This window comes from Choristoneura fumiferana, chromosome 9 (assembly GCF_025370935.1).
Source record: "Choristoneura fumiferana chromosome 9, NRCan_CFum_1, whole genome shotgun sequence".
NCBI lineage: Eukaryota > Metazoa > Arthropoda > Insecta > Lepidoptera > Tortricidae > Choristoneura > Choristoneura fumiferana.
This window is the reverse complement of record NC_133480.1, coordinates 957,060-979,297: the sequence shown is the minus strand read 5'-3', so window position 1 is coordinate 979,297 and position 22,238 is coordinate 957,060. Positions and strand designations below refer to the sequence as shown.

The 22,238-nt window shown below is 37.5% G+C and overlaps 2 protein-coding genes and 1 pseudogene across 5 annotated transcripts; 1 reads left to right on the top strand and 2 right to left on the bottom strand.

Moving 5' to 3' along the window:
• The first annotated feature begins 9,125 nt into the window (after positions 1 to 9,125).
• Positions 9,126 to 11,277, top strand: LOC141430905 (exosome complex component RRP42-like). The gene is made up of 4 exons (XM_074091778.1): positions 9,126 to 9,299; positions 10,001 to 10,180; positions 10,548 to 10,771; positions 11,157 to 11,277. The coding sequence occupies exons 1-4, from the start codon at positions 9,204 to 9,206 to the stop codon at positions 11,257 to 11,259; spliced, it is 603 nt and encodes a 200-aa protein (XP_073947879.1). The 5' UTR covers positions 9,126 to 9,203; the 3' UTR covers positions 11,260 to 11,277.
• A 21-nt stretch (positions 11,278 to 11,298) lies between these two features.
• LOC141430904 (sequestosome-1-like) lies at positions 11,299 to 18,914 on the bottom strand. Of its 4 annotated transcripts, none has more exons than XM_074091774.1 (8): positions 18,807 to 18,914; positions 18,020 to 18,196; positions 17,082 to 17,249; positions 15,433 to 15,602; positions 14,229 to 14,838; positions 13,919 to 14,062; positions 13,117 to 13,287; positions 11,299 to 12,128 (listed from the first exon to the last, which is right to left on the bottom strand). In XM_074091774.1, exons 1-8 carry the CDS (start codon positions 18,907 to 18,909, stop codon positions 11,980 to 11,982), a joined length of 1,692 nt encoding a protein of 563 aa, XP_073947875.1. In that variant the 5' UTR covers positions 18,910 to 18,914; the 3' UTR covers positions 11,299 to 11,979. The 4 variants fall into 4 exon arrangements, with proteins under 4 accessions (XP_073947875.1, XP_073947876.1, XP_073947877.1 ...); XM_074091775.1 differs by having other exon boundaries at positions 13,117 to 13,302; positions 18,807 to 18,905; XM_074091776.1 differs by lacking the exon at positions 18,807 to 18,914 and adding an exon at positions 18,550 to 18,745 and having other exon boundaries at positions 13,117 to 13,302.
• Positions 18,915 to 19,783: 869 nt separating this feature from the next.
• Positions 19,784 to 22,216, bottom strand: LOC141430762 (uncharacterized; annotated as a pseudogene).
• Positions 22,217 to 22,238: the final 22 nt, after the last annotated feature.

The following is a 22,238-nucleotide window of genomic DNA, read 5'->3' as shown; positions in this document are numbered from 1 at the left end:
ACCTACTCATTTTTTCATTTATTTTATAGCCATGTAATTTTACCGCAGTGAATTACTACAAAGTTCCTTTTAGTTATACGTTGTACCTGGAGTTACCAAGCACGTCACGCTGAACTAATAAGATAAAGCACACAGGTCCGAAAGCGTGTCACGCTAAAAGACACTCCCAAAATACCTAGACTAAGTAAAATTCCTAGGCATTCCTAGGGCTTCCAGTGTCTGTTACGTGCAGGGACTACACAAAAACTGCCGACTTCTTTATGCGTATAAAATTGTTTTGTCATCATCCAGCCTACATACGTCACACTGCTGGGCACAGGCCTCCTCTCAAAATGAGAAGACTTGGGCTGTAGTTCCACGCGGGCCCAGTGCGGATCGGGTACTTCAATCATACTTTTGAATTGCTTCGCAGGTTCCTCACGGTGTTTTCCTTCACCTTAAAACTCGTGGTTGTAACGCATGAATTTCGAAAACTCACAGGTGCGAGCCCAGATTTGAACGCATGATCCTCTGCTTGAGAGGCCATTTCTTGTAAATCAAATTAGGTAAACTATTTTGTGATCTAAGTATTAATATTCTTCACAAGATAGTGATAAACTATTTTTTGCAGACAAAATCGCAACCAACACCTAGTTTTGTGTTGTTCTATTCTATTGAACCATTTGATTCCTGACAATTTTCAACATGTTTTCAACAATGAATTCCCTTGTCAGGCACAGTGATGTCACTATGATTTTTTGTGTGAGAAGGTTTCTATAGTGGATAAACGATTTGAAATTATCTTTGTTAACGGCTAGAAGCGTGCAGGTATCACTAATCAAATTTTTGCCACACTTTTATGAACTCGACTGTACGTGGTAAAGAGTGGTTGATAAAAATAAAAATTGAGTTAAAAGAGGGATTGAAGAGCTGGCAGCTTCCTTTGCATCAACGTATCATATTGGTATACAAGAGAAAATGCGCACATTTTAGGTCAATACCGCGGGGGATTTAAAAAGAAGTTTTTAGTGTAGTTATTTTAGTTACTTTTATTTTAGTTTAGTAATAATACCATTAGTTTATGATATAATTACAAATTTGATTATACAAAGCAATTTTTATGAGTACGTGTACCTTGTTGTTGGATTTATGTAGGAGTTAATCAAACTTAATCCATAATGTCTGGATATTTTGTGCTACTTACTAGTAATCTATCATTACTAGACATAAGGTTCACCATTGTATCCTCAACATTTACCAAATAAATCAAAAGTGAAATTAGTTAGTAAAATGGTTCCATACCTATTCAGTTTGAATAACGTAAAAGATATAAACAATTAGTTCCCCTTCGCCGATTCTTGTTTCGTCTGAATTTTTCAGTTAAAGAAAACTATAAAAATGTCTGGCTTTAAAAATTATTATTGAGGACAAAGGTGGTATTTTACCTGGAAAATACCTGTTTTTAAAAATATGAATCTAACTATTTTGTTTGAGCCTATAAAGTTGGATGGAGTATTTTGATTTGAAATGGGAAGTATTTCGCCATCCATCCAACCTCCGCGCACGTCCTGCTCTATGACATATAGAGTAAAAAAGAAAAAGAGTCGTCTGTCAACTACGACAGCAGCGCTTCGCTCCACGTATTTTTCGCAGCACATATTTAATTATTTTAAAACCCACCGGAAGATTTAGAGCTATACAAGACCGCAGCAATAGCATCATCAAGTGCTTCTGGAGTTAAGGGTGAGTGAATACCAGCTTTTCAATTAAATTATTTCCATCCGCCTTTATAGGTAAAACTACAGAGTGTTTTAGGCCAACCTTGATACAGTCCATTAAACCGCGCAAATATTTTTGGCCTTCGAGCCGCACTCTTAGTTGATTTTCCTAATTTTCGGACTTATTTCAAAATTGTCATCCGCCATAATTTATGTAATTATTCCCTTTAACTCCATTTTATACCTATAAGCCACTGAGGCTTGGGTTCTACCGCATATTAATATCCCGCATACTACTTAAATATTTTCCCGCATTCCATATTTTCAATTTCATTCATTTAATATTTCAAAATAAACCGCTTTGAAATTGTGCTTACGGATACGTCATTGTAATACGACCACGAGTAAAAGTTCGCAGTGCGCGACATTATTATATTCCGTCTCGCTTACACCTATGGCCATGTCATGTTTGTTCTTTCTGCCCGCAACATATTAGTCAAATTATAAACTTTTAATTTAGTAGCGTTGTTGTGTTCCATTCTGTGTTCGAATTTGTAACATTGTGTTCGATTTTTTGAATAAAAATGGAAAACAAAATTTCACTTTTGTCAAGCAAACGTGATTCGTATTTTAAACGTATTCAAAGCATTTACGATTCTATTCCCAAGACGAAACGTGATAAAATTGCTTTGTTTTTAATGCAAGCTGCAAACATTCAACATTTGCGTGATGAATTTGTTGAACTTAATGATTCGATTCATGCGTGTCATTTGGATTTGGATCCAAAGTATGAACCCAAATTTGAATTATTGTGGGAGTTTGATGACATGTTCTATGCAATTAAATCTGTATTTAAGAAGTTAAGCGATTCAGACGATAACGCCGCTAGTGCAGCAGCAAGTGCGGCGCCCGCTTTCAAGTTACCGCGCATTGATATTCCTGACTTTGACGGGGACATACAAAAGTTTCCTTTGTTTATAGAGTCATTTCGCACGATTGTACACAACAACCCCGCGTTAGGAAACGCAGAGCGCATTCATTATTTGATTTCAAAATTGAAAGGCAAAGCTCAGTCCATTTGCGTAGGCATTGCGCCTACCCCTGATAACTACAGGGTGTTGTATGAAACCTTAGTCGACAAATATGAAGACAAACGCGCTATCGCTATTTCCTATTTGGAAAACATTCTAAACTTGAAACCTTTGAGTGCTGGTAAAGCAAACGCAGCAAATTTAGAAAGTTACATTGATCAGTTTTCAACGTCAGTTGCTGCTTTACGTCAGCTGAATATCAAAGAAATGTCTGATTTCATATTTGTACATTTGGCACTTAGAAAGTTAGATAGTGAAACTTCCAAGGCTTTTGAAATGTCTCTTAAAGACAATGAAAAGTTTCCAAAATACGACGATTTCGTAAAATTTATCCGCGATCAAACTAAAATACTACAACGCACTACTGCAGTCGCGTCACCGTCGCATCCGCACGCCGGCAACCACGCTCAGCGCAACCAGCCGTCCCCCGCGCCCCGCACGCATTTTGTGCAGAATAAAATGCAAACTTTTCTTGTAAATAACAATGAAAATCCTATTCGCGTTTGCAGTTACTGCAACAGTAACAAGCACGCCAATTTATATCAATGCGAACCTTTTCTCAGATTGACACCAATTGAAAAGTATAATGTAATTAAAAAGTGCAACGGTTGTGTGAATTGTTTAAGTGTCCGTCATACACTTTCTACATGCAAGTCGAACACCACATGCAAATATTGCCACAAGGCCCACCATAGCCAATTATGCCGCAACGCTTTAGATCATCCTAACGCATCTAAGCAGGGTGATTCTAATTTTAAAGATTATGGACATTCTTATAATGCCAATAAAGGTCAGTTTCGACCTCCCGCGCCGCTCCCTGTTAATCAACCCGCGTCTTCTCCCGCAACCGCCGCCGCCGCGCCGCCAGCGCGCCCGCACGCCGCCGCGTCGCCGTCTTCGGTTCCGTACGCCCCCGCAGCCGCTTCTTCTGACTGTACACGCACTAACAATAGTGATGTAGGTTTCTCAGGCACTGCTACTAGCAATCAAGATTCGTTCAAGACAGTGTTATTAGGAACTGCAATTGTTCAGGTTTTAGACGCCTTTGGCAATCGCCGCGATATAAGAGTCCTGGTCGACATGGGCTCTCAGAATCACTTTATCACCTCACGTTGTTTACGGACATTAGGGTTAAAACTATCGCCTGATGATAAAAATATTTCGGTACATGGTATAGGAGAAAGTTCCCAGTCCATAAAAGGAACATCGAACCTAACGCTGTTCTCACGATTTGATGACTCGTTTTCGTTTGACTTGCAAGCGTTGGTTATTGACAAAATATCTGGTAATTTGCCTGCTTGTGAAATAAATACCGCATGCTTAGATTATTTGAAAGATATTCCGTTTAGTGACAGTCATTGGTACATGCCGGGTAAAATCGACTTACTGCTAGGTGCTGAAGATTTCGTCAAGTGTATCATGAAAAATAATCGCATTATTGGCCCACCTGGTTTACCCGATGCAATCGAAACTGTTTTTGGATATGTCATTTCTGGTTCCGCTTATACTACAAGTGTTCAGTCATCGACTGTACAGACTTTCTTCACCGCGACTGACAAAGTTGATACTCTTTTATCAAAATTTTGGGAGATTGAGGAGGTTCCCACCCGCAAACATCTGTCCGCTGACGATAAGGCGTGTGAACAGATTTATTCACAACAGACTACTAGGGATGATCTTGGCCGCTATGTTGTTCCTCTGCCGTTTTGCCGCGACCCATGTGATTTGGGCGATTCATTACCTACTGCGATGCGTAGATATAAATCTTTAGAAAGGAGATTTAAACAAAATAATGTTATTCATCAACAATATGATGAAATCATCCGCGATTATTTACAAAAAGAGTACATATCTTTAGTGAAGGACTTGGAAAGTAATCCCAGTGCTTATATTATACCGCATCATCCTGTTATTAAGGAAGACAGACTGACAACTAAAGTACGCATTGTTCTAGATGCTAGTGCCTCTACTTCTACTGACATATCATTAAATGATTGTCTGTATACTGGACCAAACCTGCAATCAGATTTACTCGCGATTATCTTCGATTTTCGCTTATTTCCAATTGCCATAACCGCTGACATACGTCAAATGTACTTAAGAATCTTGGTTTCTCCCGAGTTTCACCGCTATCTTCGAATGATATACCGCTTTTCTAATGAGAGTGAACCGCAAATTTACGAATTTAACCGCGTTTGTTTTGGACTTAAATGCAGTCCATACCTTGCAATGCGCACGGTCAAGCAACTTTTACTAGACGAAGGTTCGTCTTTTCCCGCCGCTGCATCAGTTGCTTCTCGCAATTTATATATGGACGATTTAGGAACATCTGTTATGGATGAATCTACCGCTATTGAGCTTTCTCGCGATTTGATTGCCCTATTCTCAAGGGCCGGATTAGAATTGGTTAAATTTTCAAGCAACTCGCGTTCTTTACTTGAGCATTTACCAGAAGACAATCGCTTGTCCGCTGTTGTAGACATCTCTGATGATACTGATTTGAAAATCTTGGGTTTACGTTGGTGTCCAGTTGCAGACCAATTTTCCATAACTGTGAACTTAGACCCGCAAAACGTTGTGACAAAACGTACGATACTATCCACCATTGCCAAACTCTGGGATTTGGTAGGTATTGCAGCACCAATAATTTTATATGCAAAACTTTTGATAAAAACTCTCTGGTTATTGAAACTAGATTGGGATGAGCCACTTCCGGGTCAAATTTGCGCTCAATGGTCACAGTTCAAAGCCGAGCTACTGCTCTTAAAGGAACTTAAATTTCCACGTCATCTGGGTATCAATACTTCTGATTGTGAATTGACCCTTGTTGGGTTTTCTGATGCTAGCACTGTCGCTTATGGGGCAGTTGTTTATTTGTGTGTCTCACATCCCATATTTGCACAAAATATTGTAAATATTGTGTGTGCAAAATCAAAGGTAGCTCCTGTGAAGGTTCTTACTTTGGCACGACTAGAATTGTGCGCCGCCCTTTTGCTGGCTAAGCTTATCAGATATGTTTCTGATAATATTTCAAATCGATGCAAGATTTCAAATATCTATGCATTTACTGATTCCAGTGTAACTTTGCAGTGGATTCATTCTTCTCCGCACCGCTTTAACGTTTTTGTTAGCAACCGCATTGCTCAAATAAATGAATACTTACCCGCATCGCATTTCTTTCATGTTTCTGGCAAAGAAAATCCGTCTGATTGTCTTTCACGAGGTCTTACGCCGAGTCAACTTTTAGTCCATTCTCTTTGGCTTAATGGACCTTCTTGGATGAAGGAATCTATGTCGCAATGGCCACTTGATCATTTTATTTTTGATGAACACCAGGTCATTCCTGAAGTTAAGATGAAAGCGCAAACATTTCTAACAACTGATAAGGATGAACCTTTTTTGCATAAACTCGCGACTCGCTTCTCTTCATGGAGCAAATTTCTTCGCGTAGTCGTTTATGTGTTTCGTTTCATGAAGAAAATTCCACGATCTGACCGTATAAAGCCTGCAGATATAGAAATCGCTGAAAAGGCTGTTTTGGCTTCTGTTCAATCAGTTCATTTTGATGAAGATGTACGCAATCTTCAATCTCATAAGACTCCGTCAAAAGGGATGCAAAAATTGTGTCCATTTTTAAGTGATGGTTTATTACTAGTCGGTGGTCGTTTGAATAAATCTGATTTGGAGTTTTTTGCCAAACATCCCATTTTACTTCCCAACAACGATCATGTTGTAAACTTATTGGTCGATGCTTATCACAAACGATTTTTACACGCTGGACCGAATTTAATGTTGTCTCTTTTGCGTCAGAGATATTGGATTCTCTCGGGTAGAAATCTAGTTCGCAAACGTTTTCGATTATGTAATCATTGTTTTAAAGTCAGCCCCTCGATAGATTCTCCGCTTATGGCTGATTTGCCTTCTTGTCGCGTTACTGAAGCAAAACCGTTTATTCATACTGGTGTTGACTATGCAGGTCCTTTGCCAATTCTTTTAAGTCGATACAGGGGCGCACGTCAGCAGAAGGCGTATATTTGCCTGTTCATTTGTCTTGTGACTCGTTGTACTCACATTGAGTTAGCTGTAGATTTGAGTACATCTGCATTCATTAATGCTTTCAAACGTTTTGTTTCACGAAGAGGAACGTGTTTAAATTTATATTCTGACCAGGGAACTAACTTTATAGGAGCTAAGGCTTATTTTGATGAACTGTCGCAACTTACACATTCAAAGGAATATAAGGACGCTTTCTCTAATGAGGTCCTCCAACAAGGGATTAATTGGAGATTTAACCCACCTAGCGCTCCTCATTTCGGTGGTTCGTGGGAATCTAATATACGCAGTATTAAGCTTCATTTGAAGCGCGTGATTGGAGATCAATTGTTAACTTATGAAGAAATGTTAACAGTTTTAACGCAAATAGAATCTGTTCTTAACTCGCGTCCCTTGACTCTATTAAATGCTGATCCATCAGAGCCTACCGCTTTAACACCCTCACATTTTTTAACATTAGGTCCAGTAAATTCATTACACAATGTTGATGTATCAAGTTTGTCATTAAACTTGGTAAAACGAAAATATCTTCTTGATAAGATTATCCAATCGTTTTGGAAACGATGGAGGGTTGAATATTTACATACGCTCCAGATGAGACAGAAATGGAATACCGCGTCTAATCCCATAACTAAAGGCACAATTGTCTTACTTAATATTGATAATGTACCTCCCCTTAAATGGCCATTAGGTGTAATTGAAGACGTCTTTCCAGGCAAAGATGGAGTTATCCGCGTTGTGTCTGTACGCACAAATTCTGGTGTCTATCAAAGACCCGTGGTAAAGGTTTCTCCTTTACCATTGCAATAAGTTATATTTTATTTTCTTTCGTGCCACTATGTTTCTTGTGGCATAATTTCAAGTTAATTTTTATTTTCATTCCTTTCATACTCTTTGTTTATTTAGAAGAACAAAGAGATCTTTGTCCTTCTAGGCGGGGGGAATGTTTGAGCCTATAAAGTTGGATGGAGTATTTTGATTTGAAATGGGAAGTATTTCGCCATCCATCCAACCTCCGCGCACGTCCTGCTCTATGACATATAGAGTAAAAAAGAAAAAGAGTCGTCTGTCAACTACGACAGCAGCGCTTCGCTCCACGTATTTTTCGCAGCACATATTTAATTATTTTAAAACCCACCGGAAGATTTAGAGCTATACAAGACCGCAGCAATAGCATCATCAAGTGCTTCTGGAGTTAAGGGTGAGTGAATACCAGCTTTTCAATTAAATTATTTCCATCCGCCTTTATAGGTAAAACTACAGAGTGTTTTAGGCCAACCTTGATACAGTCCATTAAACCGCGCAAATACTATTTCTAGGCAATTGAAGTTATATCCTATTGTGCAACTACAAACAAGCAAGAATCCAACAAAACTAGAATCTGGCGAATCAGGAACTAATCAAATAAATTGAATGACATACTAGGGTGGAACCTTTCACTGAAGATGTCATGTTGACATTCCATAATTCTATTCCATTTTCCAAAGAGACCACCGTGAAATTGATTGTGAAAAGGTTCTTACCTGGCATGTGATTAAGTTCTGTTCTTCAACTGTACTTATAGAGAGTATTTCATTCATATTTTAATCAATCAATCTCCAGCCAAAGTAACTGGAGGTCTATGGAGTAGGAAGGCCCATGACCAAAAGTGGACATTTTATGGCTAATATGATGATAATAGTGATTTGATCATCTAATATGCTAAATAATGAAAATAAAGCAAACTGCTTTAACAGTTCTTTTGTTTATGTTTTGTTTCATATTACATTTCGCCAGGTGACAAGCAAAAGTTGCTAACTCCAAAAACATATGTGGAATATTAACCTGACAATGCTATGGATAACTTTGATTATCCCTCTTGACTTGAAGTGGTAATTAGTGGCTTTCTTGTCTCCCGACAATTTGCTTTATGTTCAATATAAAAAAAAACTTCATGTGTATGCTTACTGACATCTTGCATTCTGACATCTATTGCCGAGTAGCTTAACTATTTAGGATGTTTATGTTACATGCGATTTCCATAGCTTTGCTACTTCTCACTAGATGGGTCTGTTAGCAAGGTTACTACTCTGACATCTATTATCGAGTAGATTCACTATCTAGGGTGTTCATGTTACATACGTTTTTCATAGTTTTGCTACTCCTCACCAGATGGGTCTGTTATCAAAGTTACTACTCTGACATCTATTGTCAATAAATGACAACAATTAATTTAACTTCGCTGCAATAGATGGCGTTAAATAAAAAATGCTTGTAAAAGTGGTGCTAATGAGAATTTTTTTTTATTTTCAGTTCTGCCAATGCCACTCCAGAATTTGAGGGTCGTGGAGGAGAACAACTTGCTAATAGCATAGCAAACCTGATGCAACGAGCTTATCATTCCTCCCAAGCATTTGATCTCAAACAACTTTCCATTTTAGAAGGAAAACAATGTTGGAAACTCTACATTGATATTCTGGTAGGTATTTATTAAAATGTATCCTAACAAGAGACCTACTGTGCTATGCTCACCGACCTCAGCAGAGTTTCCGCCTAACAATGTACATGGACAAGGCGAAAGTCATGTCTTAATGTCCATGTTATGCCAACTCCATTAATAGTCGGAGGCTCTACGCTCGAAGTTGTTGACGATTATGGCCCAGCTAGGTAGGTTCAACTTCTTTGACCAGTGTTGCTAGTGATGACTTACGGATCTGAGACGTGGGCGCTAACGATGGGCCTCATGAGGTAGCTCAAAGTCACTCAGGCTATAGAGAGGACTAGGCTCGGGGTTTCTCTGCGGGATAGAATCAGAAATGGTGATATCCGCAGTAGAACTAAGGTTACCGACATAGCCCTAAGAGTTGCGAAACTGAAGTGGCAGTGGGCGGGGCACATTGCTCGCAGGACTGATGGCCGATGAGGTCTGAAGGTACTCGAGTGGCGTCCGCGGACCGGGAGACGAGCTGTCTGTAGGCCTCCAACAAGATGGAGCGACGACCTGGTTAAGATCGCGGGATTGCGGTGGATTCGGAAAGCACAAGACCGATCTGAGTGGAGAGCCTTGGGGGAGGCCTATGTCCAACAGTGGACGACATTCGGCTGACATGATAAGAGACCTCCTGTAGTAACGTCATCTCCCAATTTTTAATCATCTCATGGTAAAATATTTTGTTTCAGATTTTAGAAAGTGGTGGTAACTTGTGTGACGCCGTTTCTTTAGCAGTTAAAGGTGCGCTATTCAATACAAGGATACCACTGGTGAAAGCCGTTTTGATGGACGGAGGGAATGTAGACTTGCAGCTATCTGATGATCCATATGATAGCAAACTGTTGGATGTAGGATCTGCTCCCCTTTTGGTAAGAACATTGCTGAACTGAGAAGAGCAACATAGTAGTCATCGTCATCATGAAAATAAATCATGCCACCTATATATGTCCCATGCACCGGCCTCCTCTCAGAGTGAGAAAGCTTGGGCCGTAGTTCTCATGCGGGCCCAGTGTCAAATTTTCAAAAACAGAATCGACAAAAAAATCGCATAATTATCAAATCAAATCACAAAATTTCGTTGAAAAGTGTGACCTGTAGAGAACAACCGGACATCCGTATAGCATTTTTGCTCAAGCTGAAGCAGATACACTTCACGCTCGCTCCGTCATATGTTTTCATGCTAGCTTGGTGTAAAGTAAACCCACATTATAAAATTGACCATACAAAATCCTCCAGGTGACATTATGCAAAATCGGCGAGAAATGCGTGGTTGACCCATCGGCAGAGGAAGAGAGTTGCAGTGCCGTATCCCTGATCGTCGGGGTGACTGGCAACCCTCGCCATTACTCCACAGAGGCGCTGGATGCAGTGCCCGAGGGTGGCAAGTGCAGCACAATCGCAATCAATGGGCCGGGAAGCGTGGCGCAACCTACTTTGAAGGATGCTATCAAACAGGGAATGTAAGTCCTATTGGGTGGAGTTCAAGAAGTTAAGTAATTTGACGTTGGTAGATTACATAACTTCTTGTACATTGATACAGAAATACAAAAATTCTCAAGTTGCAGATGATGCCACTAATATTATAAATGCGAAAGTTTGTTGTTTGTTTTTTTTTGTTACCTTTTCACTTCTAAACCGCTGACCGATTTAGATAAAATTCGGTTAACAGAGTTTGAATCCCGGGAAAGGACGTAAAGATTGTTTGGATTGCATAGTTTTCACGGGATAGCGATAAACGAATTCTACGCGGAGTCGTGGGCAACAGCTAGTCTTTCATAAATCACTCAGATTATCATCATCATCATCATGACGACTCGAAATATCAGATGTTTATATTATTTTCAGAATCGCTGCTAAATCTCTGGATAAAGCCTTGGGCCACGCCTTATTACGAGAGAGAAAAGAAAACTTTGGCCCGAAGAAGCAATCTTATGGATTTATCAAATAAAACTTATATAAAATCAAATACGTTATTAATAACACCAAGTTTTCCCATAATATGCCTTTATTGATTAAAATATTAGATACATCATCCATGTACTATATCTAACAATAATTATTTGAAGACTAAAAATTATTAGTCGTATTTTGTCATCACTTTATGTATCACAATCCTTCTATTTAAGGTTTTATAGGCCATTCCTGTTTAACTCCGCATCGGAATTTATTGATATCACATTACTCAATTCTACCTGGTTACTTTAGCCTTGTTTGTGGTTGAAAAACTGCAGTTTATTTGATGTAGAGTAAATGCAAAGTTGATAGGAATTTGAGTAGCCAGGTGTATGTATTGTCAACTTTTAGAAGTTAATTGACTACTGATGCAATTATCTTGTAGACCACATTTATTAAATTAACAAAAAAAGATATCTAAAAATGTCATTTTATAATAATAAGTTGAAAATAATACAGGTGCATAATCAATAGTCATATTCAAGTTAGTAAAGAAAGCACTTCATTTATGAACAGTGTTAGCAAGAATAATATTATGTGCTAACTTTACGATTAGACATCAAAGTAAAATATCGATACAGTCATATAATTCGTATACTAACGATTAGAGATACACAGTAACCGTGCAATGAAATACACAAAGTACAAGCACATTTCAGCTACTGCCCGTTAGATGGCGTTGTAGTAACTGACCATCATCCGTCTTATAGCGACTTTACTTCTGCTTAGGGTTGACCGGAGTAAGGAGGTCGAGAACAGCAGCGATATTCCCGTTCTTGCTTTCCAAAAGCTGAGTTAGCCAGCCACCTTCATTGGTGAAACCCATTGAGAGCATCTGCTGGATTGCTCCGTCGATATGGGGAGCTGTGGAATAGAAAGTGACATCAAAATAAATTATTTATATTTTTGAGCGGTAAATTGATAATATTATGAGTATCCCTAATGGCTGCAAGTACAACATTTCTTTTCAGTTACTAATTTGTACTGAATTAACTGAATTTTAATAACGTCTAAATGGCACACGTGACAATAGAATAGTTAGCCACTATTTCCTATAACTTGTTTTTCATAAGAAATAACTATTATCTTAAATTTTTATTAATCAAGGATTATGTGTGTGGTTCATAAACTTTTATTCCGTTTTCTAATTCATGGCCATATATCACAGCTACTAATAAAGAGGTTTAGCTTTACGCTCTTTAGACAGTAATATCGAAAACTCAACAAAGTCACGTAATTTTCGTCTAAATAGCAAGAAAAAAAGTGTAGTTTTGAAAGTAGCACAAAACAATGTTAAATTACAGTCATATCATATCTAATCGAATAAATTTGTCAAACATGTCCCCATTCGTTTGTTATTGCTCTGCAGATTATCAGTGAATCAGACAGTTTATGGTATTGTGACTCACGAATAATGTACATACACTTTAATGCTTTGGTGACAAAAAATACCTACTATTCAAATTCAGATGACATTTTATTTAAATAACATCTCTTATTAAAATCGTGTATATATTTACTTTGCCCCCATGACCTCTATGTGAGTGCTAACTTTCAGTTATGAATCATGGAAATTTTTGTAAGACAAAAGAACCTAGGGCGACAAATGGTTTTGAACATATTAAATTTTCATATTTTTTTTTGTATTTCCTTAATTACTAATCACCGTTTTCCTACGATTTCTCGTGTTCTAAGGGGGAGGACAGATTTCTTATATCTGCTTATCAAATAATCACGCAATACGTGAGCGACGTGCCCTGGCCGCTTTCCTAGGTATCCTAAGCTCGTGATATCTCAGTATACCTAACATAGATTGTAATTCATAATGTCATAGAGATATCTTTATACATACTAGGGTGGCGGTGACGCGGCGGTTGGGATTGCGGCGGAGGCTGTTTTGGAGCCTGAGCCGGCTTTGGCTGAGCCGGAGTTGGAGCCGGGGTCGGAGCCGGAGTCGGAGCCGAAGCCGAGGCCGAAACTTGGGCCGGCGCAGGGGCAGGCTGAGGCTTGAGCGGCTCAGCTTCTTTAGTATTCAACACTAGATATTAGAATCAAAGTCAATGATGGGATATACGCCACAAATGAAATACAGCAGAAACGACTGACAGCCAAATAAAGACAGTAACTTCTCACTTTAACCCTTGAAAATTGCAGTAAACTGTAATTTACTGTAAAAACAAATACAGCGCGACTTTTCCGTCGGCTTTTTACTCACTATGTCTGATGTCATTAGTCTTTTTTTTCCTTTAGTTTACTCCCTGGTTCAAAACTAGTGAATTCTATTATAAGGCATTGAGGTCTAGTTTGTTATTTCTATGGCGAACGGAAACAAAAGCAGACCTTAATCACTCAACATATTCAAAACATCATTGTCCTTAGGTTAACTAGCACAAGGTTGGGACAAGTCGATTGTTGCTCAAATAAATTCACGTGTGTAATCTTCACATTTTATGCTAGCATCATTCACTTAGATAGCTTAATTGACAAATGAGCCAAAAATAAATAACTAGCAAGGAGAGAAAAGGCAAGAATTAAAATGATTTCAACATTGATAGTACTACACGTAACAGATTTGCTTATGGTTGAATGTACCGATTGCAGATGTTACTAAAACAAACAAAAAAAAAAAAAAAATGATAGTATGAACTATTTACCTGCAGTAGCCATATTTAGAGGCGGATACAGGTTTCCTCCAGAAATGTTGACGCGTTGCTGGAATTCTTGTGGCAAGTTGAAACCGATCGGATTCTGCTCCTCTGGGGCAGTTGGCTTTGCGTTCACATAAGCTTCCATCAATTCTAAAGACAGAAATATCTTATTGTTAATTGGCTCAGTGACACATAGTAGGTACAAATTATTCAATGGACCAGGTTAATTTCTCAAGCAACTAAAAAAATATTGGTCAAAGTTTGTTGGGCAGTCACTTGTAGTAAAAAGAATTATAGTTTTGGGTTTTGATCATACCTTTGTCCTGGTTGACCATCATCCAGTCATCAGCTTTGTCCAGGGACGGCTCCCTCTTCTCTGCATTACTAGTGGATGCTTCTGGCTCGGTCTTGATGGGCACTTTATCAACAACATTCACTTTTTCAGCTTCAGGGCTCTTCCTGTCTCCTTGTCCCATCTCATCGTCATCGCCATTGGGTGCGTTGACATTTAAATTCAACTGAGTCATGTAAGCTTCGAGAATCTTCTGAATGTTTTGAACATTCGGTTGGAAAGGGCAGCCAGGGCCAGGGGTGTTGGTAGGAGTGGCTTGAGAAGTTTCTGGGGCGGTCTTCTTTTGTTCTTGAGTGGTGTCAGTTTTAATGTCTTTTGGGTCGTTCAGGGCATCGCTGTTGACATCGCCGGCGAGATTGGCGAATTCGTTCATGTAGGTGGCGAATGTCTCGAGCCAGCTGGTGCGGGGGCGGCGCTCACGGTGGTCGCGGTGGTGGTCGCGGTGATGGTCGCGCTTCTTCTCTGCGCTGCGGTCGCGGCGGTGCCGCTTGTGGCAACCCACTTCTTCGGGGGCGACGGCGACGGACTTCAAGAAGTTGCGCGAGCGCTTGATGGCCGCTCTGATCAATGCGCGCTGCGGGAAAGACTTAAAATTATGCTTGTGGACAACCTAACTAAATTAACATGATTTTATATATGTGATAAACACTTGAATGGGCTTTGGACTGAAAAACGGGGATTTCGTATTTTAATTTGATTTTACCAACTTACAATTTCAATTTTACTTTGGGAAAATTTACTTATTAAAAGAAGTATAAAGTCCAAGGGTCCAATTTATAACGCCCATAAGCCCTATCTACAACGAATTAAGAATTAAACTATTCATGTAAACATTACACTCCTCTACAACGTTAGCCAACCTGAGACGCAATTATAAGTTAGAATTAGCACCATATATTTTCATCTCACTTTAACACATCAATTTGTGCTTTAGATTAGCTGGTATTGGCCTAATTAGCAGACTTTACTTATGAATCAAAGCAAAGCAAGTTTTCTATAATCCGATCTATTTCACTTTAAAATATTCTAGAGAAGAATAATCATCATCATCATCATATCAGCCGCAGGATGTCAACTGTTGGACATAGGCTTCCCTCATAGACATAGAGAAGAATAATGCTTGACCTAAATAATGGAATGTAATCTACAAATAGAAGTCCAATCTTACCGGCATGGAAGGAGCAGGCACGCGCACCATGCAGTGGTCGGGATGGACGCCGCTGGCCTCGCAGCGGGCGCACAGGTCATAGTCATCACAGGAGGTGCACTTGTAGCGGTAACCTACCACCATGCCGTCGCAACCGTCGCAAGTCACCCCGAAGTGCTCGGCACTCGGGCCTGATCATAACAACAAAAATTAGTAGAAAGCTATGTAGAAGCTATGGAGAAGTACTTGTAGTACAGAGGATGCAAATACGGGTCAGGTTTATTTTTTGCACAATCTTTTTTCCGATATTATGACACTTTGTACTTTTATGTGCATTAAATTAGGTTAACGTAGCCGCATTTAGCGTACCTACTTGCCCTGATAATAGATTTAATGAAAAATTATTAACTTGACTTTTTCCTCAAATCTTTGTCAAGTGTTGATTGATGGGATCTTATTCAGTAGTGCTTATGTTGCATAATCAACAGTTAAATTTAATGATTTAATTGTTATTTTACGAATGTAACTAGGTAAACTAAAAACCTTTAAATGTTGTAGTACACTCCCAAAATCAGTTAAACAAGTAAGGATAAGAATCTCATGTATATTAAAGAATATTTGTATAAAATACAATACAATACAATAACTCTTTATTGCACACCAACAGAGTAAGCAGTACAGAAAACACAAGTATATACATAAAATTTCGAAAGGCGCCAGATATAGCGGACGACTTGTATGTATGCATAAATATATAGGTATAGTTTAGGTAAGGTAACTAACTATGCTTTATTGCGATCGAATAATTAACTCTTATGATGCAAACTTTTACTGGCTCAAGGGCAATAGAAGTCATTGCTCTAGCTTATTAGGTGGAAAAATAAATATAATTATTTGTAATTACAATTCAAGACAATTATAATGTGTGCAGCAGCCCTTGAGTTCTGACTTGTTAATTATACTGAGTAGTAATGTTTATTGTTATGATGCTTATAATACCTATTTATTTCACAAGTTCTAAGACTATTTTGTTCATATCTCAAAGCTGTTTGACTGCTTTTAAGTGGTTTGCTGGATTAGAGAATAAATTACCATAATAATTTATAAACTGACGTAAATAGCTACAAATTCTGCTGATCAAATTTGCTTCATCATCTAGTATTTTTTGTTGGAGAAACAGAATTCCAACATATTGTTTATTGTTTACAACCAACTCAGTAGCTATAAATATTTGCCTTATAATTTTTTTCAAACTACACAATTTGCTACCTCAAACAACTATGTAATAAAATAAACATGGGTTGCTAGATTGTTTGGTTTTAACCTAACTCTGGTTTTTGACGGGAAAGTCCTTTTTTTATCCCATTTACTTTAAATTTTGTTAGTCCAGTCAAGAAAATCTTAATGATTCAAAAACACTTTATTCAATGCAACCAGTAGATTTATCCATTAAGAAACATTTTATTTTTTTAACACTTCTATCTTTGTATGAAAGATGTAATGTTGTAAATTCTCTAACAGTTTTATCTCAATTAAATTAGATAGTTTACAGTGTATGTCTAAATTCTGCCATCCAATAAAATACCTAAACAGCCATAAGTACATAACAACTTTTGCAATGAAATGTTAAAAAGTGTAACACTAATAAGGAGCCACAAAGAGAAACTTACCACATGAAACTTCAGGGAAACCAGTGAGCATGACCTCAATGTTATCCTTTTCATCATCAGACTTGGGCTTAGGGCTTACATAGAGCTTGTACACGTCAGCGCGCATGGCCGCTAGGGCAATCATCATTTCATCATCTGATGAAATGGTAACATCATCACCATCCTCATCTAAATGGAAAGGAAAGAAGAAATTATATTAAAACCTAATGCTAGCAGTTAATTTTGAATAGTTGTCAACGCTTAATAATATACTTTGAGAACAATAAAGACAGCTGGTTTCAGTTGCATTTTATTGTACCTAAAATATATCATTCAAATATATCAAGACATGACTCTATTAACAGTTGGATCTGCAATTATTGTGCCAAAGGGGATTGTCAAACTTATCCCCCCTCACATACTGGATACACATTTTTTTAGTTTTATTTACTGGAAAAAGCTCCATTATATTTTATCCTTCACGATATTCATGTATTTTGTAGTGCAAAAGAATAGGTAATAAATAAGTGACAAGAAAAGTTCACTTTAAAACCTAAAATAATTTTGAAAATTGCAAAGCTCTTACTCTTGTCATGGTCTAATGCACTAGACTAGATCAGTAAAAGTTGAACTAATAATAATAAAAATTTAAGCCATTGAACCGCGAACTGAAATAATTTGAGACTGGGAAGGATATAGGATAGTTTTTATCCAGGAAAATTAGATAGCAATAAACAATTTCTCAGCAGACATAGTCATGGGCTTTATAAAAAATTTCACCCAGACAAAATTAGTAACAGAAAATTATAATACTACCATAAGACACATTATTCTTCATTTCATTTAACATTCAATTGGTTACTGAAACCAGTGGCCATAGCCAATGCAAATGCAGAGTTGATACTCAAATGCTGCATGTAAAGGGACTGAAACAAATTTGAAGATCACTAAATATTAACCTTTCCACTGGACAGTGTAGGCCTTTCCCTTAAGTCCGGGAAAAACATCTTGCAGCTTAGCATTCAGGTAGTGGTAGCTTGTCACCACACTCTTCTCAATCCCGAACCTGCGGACCTCTGGCTTGCCTTCAGGCTGCCAGAAGCAGAACACCTTGAAGGGAACTAAGTCTTCCATAGCTGTTTAAAAAAAAAACACTATTTCAAATTGGTTTTTATAGAGCAATGTCTTCACTATGTATATTGTTTGAGGTCCATCTTACATATACTTTCCTGTTTGACAAGATAACATTTTTTTTGTATGGAGTTCATTGTCTTCAATTCCAGATGATGCAATTTTAAATTAAGTTAGATAAACAAAGAGTCTTTAAAGTTTAGTTTTGTAAAGCACTTTAATGTTAAGTACCACTCACTTACTATTGTAAGTAATTAAATTAAATATATCCAGTAAATACAAACGAAATAAATAAATATCGCTAGTCGCCATTTTGATGTGTTGATATACCTAGTTAACTTGAACACAAAAGCCTTACCTTTAGTTTAGCCTAAACACACACAGAGCAAAAGTTCACCAAAGATAGTCAAAAGAGCAATTGAACTACAAAGGAAACTCACAAAACAAGTATTTTTAAAGAATTAATGTATATTTACTTTGACACAGTCTGTTTATAAAAGTTAAATCAAACGGATAACGTCAACCTCGCAGTAAGACTCGAAAGAGAATGTTGTTATTGCGCGGCGTCCGAGCTTAAATATACGTTGAAAATATTATGATTCATCAAATACATACCGCATCGAACGTTGGAGAAGGCAAGACGCGACATAATCAATAGTTGTGCAACCGAAATGTCAAAATTGACAAAACAAAAAGTCATGTTTACGTTTACATACATAAGTGTTTAGGCTATTTTACCGTTCCTTTACACGACAACAGATTGATTTGTTTTGAAACATGTTAAAAGTTTAGATTAATTCCTACAAAGTACGAAGACAAAATGTTTATTTCAGGAGCTAGTGTTAACAGTTCTATTGTACAATAGTCAAATATGTTCACTTATCAGTTATAAATGCTTCTTTGTCACTTGCTTAATATAAATTATTGAATGTTAAATGAGTAAAATGAAGCGAAAGGGGAATAACTCATGCCCTGGAATCCGACTTATTGAGATTAAAAATTATTTGTAATTTTTTTAAATCGTGAATTTAGTGCAGATAAAGATGATCGAACAGAAAAAATTGTTCTCTTATTTTTACTGTTACAGTCTGCTGTGGTACAGGACAGAGGGTCTATTCTATTCCATAGAGTAAGTAATATAATAATACGGGAAAGTCTATTCTGATATTCGCATCTTACCGTCCCTTTCACTCTGCTGTTAAATACTATCAGCCTGAGCGGGACGGAACAAAACATTCCTCGAAGTATCCATGTATTCAGCAGATGGTTGGGTCCCGTTGGGTAGTTTGCAGCGGCGATGCTACCGGAGGGCTAGACAGGGCAGTGTCCCGGGCCCCCAAGCTCAGGAGGCCCCTCGGACTCTTGACTTACAAATTATAAATAACAAATCTGGAGTAAGTCAAATTCGGAATACGACGAATACGGAACAAACGATGATTTTGTTGGGGCCCTAGTTTATTTTTTGCCCCAGGGCCTTTGGTTACCTAGCTACGCCACTGGTAGTTTGATTGAGCACCCCCGTAAACAGTTCGGAATTTTATGCTCAGTTGGTGACACGTTGGCGACCGTAAGGAATTAATAAATGACCAGAATTAATGTTTGAAATCTTTATTCATAATTGTCTACTAAGTAAATATACAGAAATTATTACAAAATGTACTTGTATCTTAAGTTTAATCCTGATGTTCTTTGCCACCTACTTTAATTTTCTTTTTGTCATAGTCATATGTTTTATCATCAACAAATTTGGGTGGCCCTCCTAATTGTACAGTTTCAGGAACGCTTAATTCTTCATTAAGTTTCTTGGCCAGGAAGTAAATTTCGGCAAGTGCGATGACCAGGGCACACATCACGCCAAGAAGTAGTCGGAAACCAAAGTCTAAATTCCCCACCATCCATTCCACTCCTCGGAACCCAAACAGGAATCCAGCAAATATTGAAATTATGAACTGGCCAATGGCTATCAGCTGTCGGTTCATTTGCTTCACTGAAAAAAAATACAAGTTATTACAACATCCAACTGATTGATTCATAGGCCCATATGAGTCATTATTATTTCCTCCATTGTTTTTAGTCATAATGATATTCTAGAATAGATTCAGTATTTTGCTTGATTATGAAATAATAGAGATGACTGATGACTCATCTCTATAATCAAAAAATTAAAACAATATTGTAATTTAGATCAATTTAGAATTTAAAATCTGTCAAACCGACTGCATAATTCACTTTATACAGAAATAAAACTTTGTACAGATAGTATTAATCAATGAGACAAAAAAAATTAAAATAATTAACGAGAACTCATTTTCTAATTTGATAATGCAGGCTCATCAATATAAATTATATATGTTTTTATGATTTTTTTTAGCAACAAAACTAAATAATTAAACAGTTCAACTCATATTTATAATACAAGAACAACTAGTTTCAACTTTTTCAGTAGATCTGTATGCATGTTTACAAAAGCGGCATATTTTTTTTTTTAGTTATAAATATAAATCACATCTCTTAAGAGCTTAAGTAATCTTTACTTACATTGAAAAGCGATGCTGTCATCTGGAAACCTAATTCTTACATTATCAACACCTTTTGTCATTTTCCTGTAATCCCTTGCCTCTTGTTGTGACCTAAGTTTAACACATCTTGCTTCTAAAACTGGATTCCTTTTGATCACACTGTTCTCTGGCATTACAATTTCTATCCCTTCCATCAACTCATGCAAATAAGGGTGTCTTTTTCAGTTGTTCTGATATTGTTGAGATAAACATACAGCCAATCTAAATCCGAGGTCAAAAGGTAAGGATCTTCTCTTTTCTCTTTGGTGACTTCTTCAGCACTAGTGTCTTCCTTTGCTTCAGTTGTTTCAGGCTTTAATTCCTCATTAGTTTTTTCACTGTCTTCTTCATCAAGTGCATCTTTAAGTAAATCATCAATCTCCTCAATTTCACTATCTGCAGCTTTTTCCACTACTGCTTCAGGCTGTTTAGGTTCCAACTTCTCAACTGCAGCTTTAATTTTATGCAGATTAGAAACCTCTGTTTCATTTAATTGATGTACTGCATTGTCATTTTTTAGCTTAAGTTTATCCTTGATGACCTTAGTTTGAACTTTCAAAAATTTTGAAATGTTATCTGGAATTTCATAATCCTGTTTCAAGGTTTGTAAGAAATTCTTTAATTTTTCAGACGGATAAAGTTTCAGGGATGGATCAATGACACAACCTTTTTGATCCATGTTAGGGTTATTTGGTTATGTTGAGTTTATGGTTAAGGTCAGCGTAAAGGTCTCTTAGTTCTTCTTCTTTTTCTTCAAATGCGTTATCAATCCGCTGGCATTTAAAGTTCATATCATCAATAAACTGATCCCATTCCTTTTGTCTCTTTTCATGGTTTTCAGTTCTTTTTTGTTCACAGACCTGAAAAAATGTATATAATAAAGATGATAAGTACTATTATAGTCAAAACCATTTAAAACAATTACTTTGCTCACCTGCAACCTTATGATCAAGGATGTCGCCGAGGGGGGGGCAGGGAGCGGCAGTTTCTCATTCTCCATATCAACTTGCCCCCCCCCCCACCCCAGGCCATGGCGTGACCTTGCTTATGATAGCTACACTTAAGCAAGATAGTATACCACACACATATATTGAACACTTGCATAAGCATAGCTAAGCTATCATAAGGTCACGGGTGAGCAAGGTAATAAGAAAAAAATGACACTGGTCGCAAACTGTCTAATAATGATCAAATATTGCTGTCCCTTCAATGTTGTTGTAGACGGTTTTGCCTGTATTATGTTAAAAAAAATTGTCAATCTATTTTATAATAATTCAGTAAAAAAAACATTTATCACACCTGCTGTACTTCAAGGTAATTTTTCTCAACCTCTTCACAGAGCTGTAGAGCTTGATCTAGTTTCTCATTCAAGACAGGAAGCGCTGTTTCACTACCCCTTCTTTATCTTAGCTACTTGAGTATCTTTTATTTCTGTAAGTTTCTCAAGAATACTAAACAAGTTCTCTACTTTCACGATCTCCTCGTCGTT